The sequence below is a fragment of the Echiichthys vipera genome (genome assembly GCF_963691815.1).
Source record: "Echiichthys vipera genome assembly, chromosome: 15".
Lineage (NCBI taxonomy): Eukaryota > Metazoa > Chordata > Actinopteri > Perciformes > Trachinidae > Echiichthys > Echiichthys vipera.
Genome location: NC_139840.1, coordinates 10,271,750 through 10,277,749, shown reverse-complemented (window position 1 = coordinate 10,277,749; position 6,000 = coordinate 10,271,750). Strand labels below are relative to the sequence as shown.

General features: G+C 37.2%; 1 protein-coding gene across 1 annotated transcript in view; it reads right to left on the bottom strand.

Moving 5' to 3' along the window:
• Nucleotides 1–212: 212 nt before the first annotated feature.
• myripa (myosin VIIA and Rab interacting protein a) overlaps nt 213–6,000 on the bottom strand; it is a 33,680-nt gene continuing 27,892 nt past the window's right edge. The window contains exons 12-16 of the mRNA XM_083928592.1: nt 3,714–3,896; nt 2,210–2,371; nt 1,866–1,967; nt 1,038–1,098; nt 213–402 (exon numbers count right to left, since the gene is read on the bottom strand). Of these exons, the coding sequence (XP_083784718.1) occupies nt 383–402; nt 1,038–1,098; nt 1,866–1,967; nt 2,210–2,371; nt 3,714–3,896 (528 nt within the window). The 3' untranslated portion in view covers nt 213–382. The remainder of the gene's footprint in view (nt 403–1,037; nt 1,099–1,865; nt 1,968–2,209; nt 2,372–3,713; nt 3,897–6,000) is intronic.

Here is a 6,000-nt window from a genome sequence, read left to right as displayed (position 1 = left end):
AAACATAAGGATTTTTTCTAAACACATGCTGTAAAACAATAATTTCACCAGTTTCATCTCACTTTTTGGAAATATAAAAAAGTCTCAAATGTTAGATTTTCTAGTGAGCTTAAGTTCAACCTGCTCCTCGTCTTTACAAGATTGAGATTTAAAATTCAATAGAGTCGTTTTATCTATTGTACATGCTAATAAGATGATATGGAAGTCAACAGTTTCAGTGACATACCGTACTAATGTATTATTTGAGGCATGTTTAGTCTAGAAATGAAATTAAGGCATTGGGTTTCTGAACAGATCACGTACGACCGGCCTGTAGTCTACAGAGTGACAGGGTCAAGGCACTGCTGTGTTGGAGGTACTGCGAAGGTCCTGGCTCCATGATTTAGGTTTCCTTTTTGTCTTCTGAGAGAGAATCAAACAAAACAGGAAAAAAAAATGATGCATTAATTCTTAATCCACTTTCAAAGTGATCCAAGGTACAGCGGTATAATAAAAATAAGAATCAAACGTCAGTCAAATAGGACTTCCCATTGAATATGTGCACATTTCATAAATATCAGAAAAATACAAAGTCATTTCTGTATGAATTTCCAGCAGTTATTTCCATTTACTGGACAAATACTTCATATTCAGTATTCGTTTCATGTCTCCAAAGGGTAAAACTGAAATATTGAGACTATATCTCTGTACAAATATTCCATACTACATATTACGTGAAATGTAAGCATGTTATTAGTATGTTCACATTGGAAAGACGACAAAAGTAAGTAAAACCTTTGACATTTGAGTGTGCTGTGGAGGCACATTATTGCCCCACAATGCTTTGCACACAGAAACTAGAGGAACACTTTGGAAAACCAATACAGCTAATTACATCCTTAAGTGATCCTTAATTTTAAAGTCACAGCTTGATTTCCTGTCAGAGCAGAAAAATATATCACGTTCACAGTTATAATAAGACCTACTAAGACAATTAGTGTATTATGCACCGTACACAGGTAGTTTACCGTATGGAGCTGAGACACACTGTGTTTTACCTTTGACTGGAGGTGCAGGTAATCGCCGCCTCAGCTGTCTAGAAGAGTTCACATTGACAGACTGCAAGAAGTGTGTGAAACATAAGGAGTTTTTTATTCTTGCACAGGGTGTTTATGGAGGAGTGATCCTGCCAAATCCAAAATAAATAATAAGTGAATGCCATTAAATGTTACAATAAATGTTTTATTTAGCTTCTTTATTTATTTACCTTTGTATTAATTCACCTATTTATTTACTTTCCTGTTTCATTTTCCCTTTATTTCTTTATTTTTACTTGTAAAATGAATTGACTTATAGATTTAAAATATATTTTTGAATATATTCATTTATTTATTTTTACATTTCTTCTTCATTATCAGGGATTAGAGTTCCCCGTCGCTACGGTGGACTATACTGACTTTTTTTCCGATATACAATACTAGAGGAACCTCCCTTTGTGTTTTCTGGGAATGTGGATCGTTCAGATCGTTTGGAAACAGGTTTACAGACAGGGGATATAACTGGGCCTGGGGAAAAAATCTCTCCGTCAAAATATTTGTTTTTATTTTTTGCTTTAATTCCTGCATTATACAAATGAGTGAGGCATGTGCCATAGGGTCAATGTTTCGTCCATTGGTTGATCGACATTATGGGAATTATTAAAAAGGTGAATAAATCAAGAAGCTCATTTAAAAAGAAATATAGTTTTGTCACATTTTGTCAATGCATTAATGCCTACATTTATTTTTGGTATTTATTTTGTCAGGTTCAGTCCTCCATAGGTGTTTGACATAATGTGGTGGCAGTTGAACTCTTATGATAAGATGTGTATTAATAAAAACAGGTACCATCACTGGAACGGCCTTAGTCTTAGTGAAGCGGGACTGTTGTTTGTCCACATTGAGGCCTGCACTCTTTAAAGCAGCAATCCTGGCTGAGATGTCACAAATCTGGAGCAGGAACAACACATTACAACACAATTAGCACAGTAAATGTTTTGATATGTTAGGATCAAACGGATGTTACAGTTGTTATGGTAGGTTTAGGCCAGTCTGTGCTTTTATGAACTCATCATACGCCTCACAAACTCCAAAACATGGCTAAATATTAAGGCATAATAAAAAGCAGCAGAACACTTTCTTAATGTGACATTCTCCACTATAAAATGGATGCATATCCAGCTTCAACCCACCTTCAGGTCAGACTGCTGAACCTTAGCAGCTGCTGACGCTACCTGCTCCTCCAGGAAGGACAGCTCCAAGTCGGATGTGGCGCTGCAGATGCCCCTTGCGCACTCCTCCAGGTCACTCAGCTCCGCCTCCAGACTGTACACCTCTCCGGCTGCCACGTACACCTGCAGAATGTCCAAGATTAACTTCAAAACTTGAATTGAAAACAAGACTTATAAAGATAAACTAACTTGTACCAGTTTTTATGCTGTATTACGGGTTGCGTGTTGCAAGTGACACCTACGAATGACTTTAATAGACCTGGAAATGCATGTGTCACGGTGTCTTTGCAGGGTGTCCTCAGGGTTTTAACAGATATTAAAAAAGATATAGTTTATTCACAGAATCCATTAATTACCATTATGGTTCTCAAAGTTTTGGTGGGCGAGGTTCAGAGAGCCTGCATGTGTTTGAGTAACCTCACTCGTCAGATGGTTTGTTACACAGAACCATCTGAGAAGGCCTCATTGGAAACTGTTGGGAAGAGGCAGGCGCTTTCAAACCCTACCTGGCAGGTGACTGGATGAACCATCTGTCTATCAAACTCAAGTCAATCAAGAGAAGAGAAAAGCCTTTTTTTCAGCCTTCAGTGCCGTTTTCTTCTTTCAATGAAGAAAACCTCTCATTCTGATTAAACCGATGCAATTGCAGCATCCAATGATGTTTAAAGTATTTCTTAAAGATGTCACTAAAAATGTTCTCAATAACCTTTTTAACACAAAGTATTCTGTGTGTCAAGTGTGCATAATATACAGTATACCATTCATGTCTCATGACTTGAGTCATGTTCTTATCTTACTATAACGTTTACCATAGAAACACATATTTATAAGTCCTGCTACATTTGTCAACATACTTTATATATTTCATTTCATCCTGTGTCTTTGTTCCTTGCAGACAGTGATGCAGATGTTGTAATCTTAAAGTGCAGCAGTGGACGAAGTATTCAGCTGTGAAAATACTCCATTAAAGTAAAAGTCCTGCCTTTACTTGCTTGAGTAAAAGTATTCTGTAAGAATTGTCAGCAAAATGTACTTAAAAGATCAAAAGTATTCAGTAAAATGTTCCTCGTCAGTGTTTAACTTTATAATATATGATGTTTCTGCATTAATATCCCTTGTTAGTTAAATCAACGGCAATGCATCACATTCTGTAAGATCATCATATATATATCTAGCATCTGTGAGAACCATGCATCTCTAAAAAGTCAGCTTCGTAAGTCGTCAGCTTCTGAGAGGCTTTTTAAATTTATCATCTGGCTTAAGAAGTAGGAGCATTTTCCCAACACGTAAAGGAACACTTTATCCTTCTGTTCATTGCGAACATTCAACATCAACACATCTGAAGATACATGGTTTTCACTGGACAGAAAGGGAATGAAAATCTAGTCAGCAGTTACACAGCCTAATCAAAGAGCGCCATGTGCAATGGATAAAATAAATATAAATAACAAACAGCTGAACTCACGTTCTCCTCCAGTCTGGAAAACTGCTGATCCAGTTTCTTGGGGTCCGTGTTGGGGGGCAACGAAGTGTTGGAGAGTTGGGTTCTGTCTCCTCCCTCCACCTCCTGCAGCAGCAGCTCTTCAGTGGCATTCAGCACCTTCAGGACCTCAGTGGTGATGCTGCGCAGAGACACGGCTGAGTACCTCTACAACAACAGACACACAGGCTCACTAAGGTCCCTGTAATACCTGACATGCTGCAGTAGGACTAACAAAAACACACACATTTAACTGAACCTTAAAAAACATCGTCTTCGATGTTGTATCCTCAATTTTTTTAATCTTAGGTTTAATATTATGCCTGGCTGAAACTTTGCATTTCACATAACTTACTACTGACAGTTTGCAGGAATTGCATTTCATTTTCTTACAAGATGTGTATCAAACAATACTGAGAAAGATGGAAAATCGTGCAGCATTCAGATCATAATGCAACGCTACTGCTTTTCAGTTAAACCGATTCATTTGTCATATGGATTGTTTACAACACTGTTATTCAGTATAAAATGATTTTTAAAACTAACCTTAAAGTAAAAAAAATCACTAACGCCTGTCAAACGATAATATCTGGAGAGCCACACAGCATATTTGTGGGTACCATGGACATGAGACACGCGTGATACTGTATTTGGGTACCGTGACATGCGTTTCAACTACAAGTACAATAAATCATCAAAGAGATTCATGAGAGGGAAAGACTCTCCTACTAAGATTTCAAAATTATTTTTACATCGCAAGTTGTACGAATAGGATTGTATTTTTGTTGGAAGAAGGAACGTGGTGGGTGGTTTGACTTTGATGTCTGCTTTGCCAATCATTGATAATTATATGCAAATCATGTAGAGCTGCACAAAGACCTGCTGTCCATAATAATATATAACGTTTGTGATGTGGATGTCATGGTGCCTGGAAATGATGTTACTGTTCTGTGCCTTTTCTTTTCTTTTTTTACATAAAAAAAGATCTTTGATCCAAGTTAAAATACAAAGTGGAAAAGTCTAAACTACATGAAGTCCACAGGGATTTATGTGTTATATTCCCGATCTACAATTTGTATTTGTAAAAAAACGTTTTCAAATTGATCCAAAAGATCGAAATTCCCACAAAACACACACAAAAACAAAGGAAAGTTCCTCTCTAGTATAATACGTGGGGAAAAGTCTGAACAAAAGAAATGATTTCACCAAAACGATATCCAGTGAAGAACGTGATTGATTAATAACATAATACAGTAAATAAATTAAAAAGGTGGCCGACGCAGGCCTGATGTTTTGGAAAACGTCAGAGTGAGCAGCATAGTGAAAATAAAGTTATGAAAGCATGCATGAAAACGGAGCAATGACAGAAGAAAGAGAGAGGGACAAATGAAACACGCCTGCAGCTTAATCAGCAGTGATCTCCACGCTGCCTTCCTAAAGCAAAACAAGTCCTCACCTGCTCCAGCAGAGCGGATATAAACTGTATTGTTTTGTAAAGCTCCATGTCACTTCCCTACAGCACACAGGGAGAAGCACAGGGGAAGAAATCACAGGACAGACAGGAAAAAGAAAATCAGCACAAAGCAGAGCAGATTAGTCGTTAGGTACAGTGCAGAGAATCATTTATAAGGAGAGCTGTTTTTAAAAGTGAGCCTATGGAAATTTCAGATCATTTTAAAATAAAAATGGTATCAGTAACACAACAACAAAACAATCTTGACCTAGCTGCCAGTAACCAGGTCAGCAGCACTCAATCCATCCAAAAACCATCGACTGATGCTATACTACACTGTCACTTTATACCACCACTACATCACTTATTTATTAATGCTACTGTAACTTACTGCTGCTACACTTTACACTGTCTCTTTATATCACCACTACATCACTTATTTATTAATGGTACTGTAACTATCTGCTGATACACTTACTGCACTTTAGGACATGCTGCTACATTTCACTGTGGTTACTGTAACTTACTTCAGTACGAAATGCTGCTACACTCCACTGTGCCATACGGTCACTTAGTTCTGTAGGAAATGCTACTACATTTTTAACACTGTTATAACTTATCGCTCCTTCTCACTTATTTAGTTTGTACTTATTTCATTTCAATCTGCTGCTAAACTGCACGCTGCGTATTGTTGTATATTGTATATACCTACGCTTAACCACGATGTCTGTTGCACTCTGTCACACTTAGTTCATTGCTTGATTTATTTTACGTTAGCTTTATTTTGATTTGATTATGTAAGCTTATTGTCACTCTGAT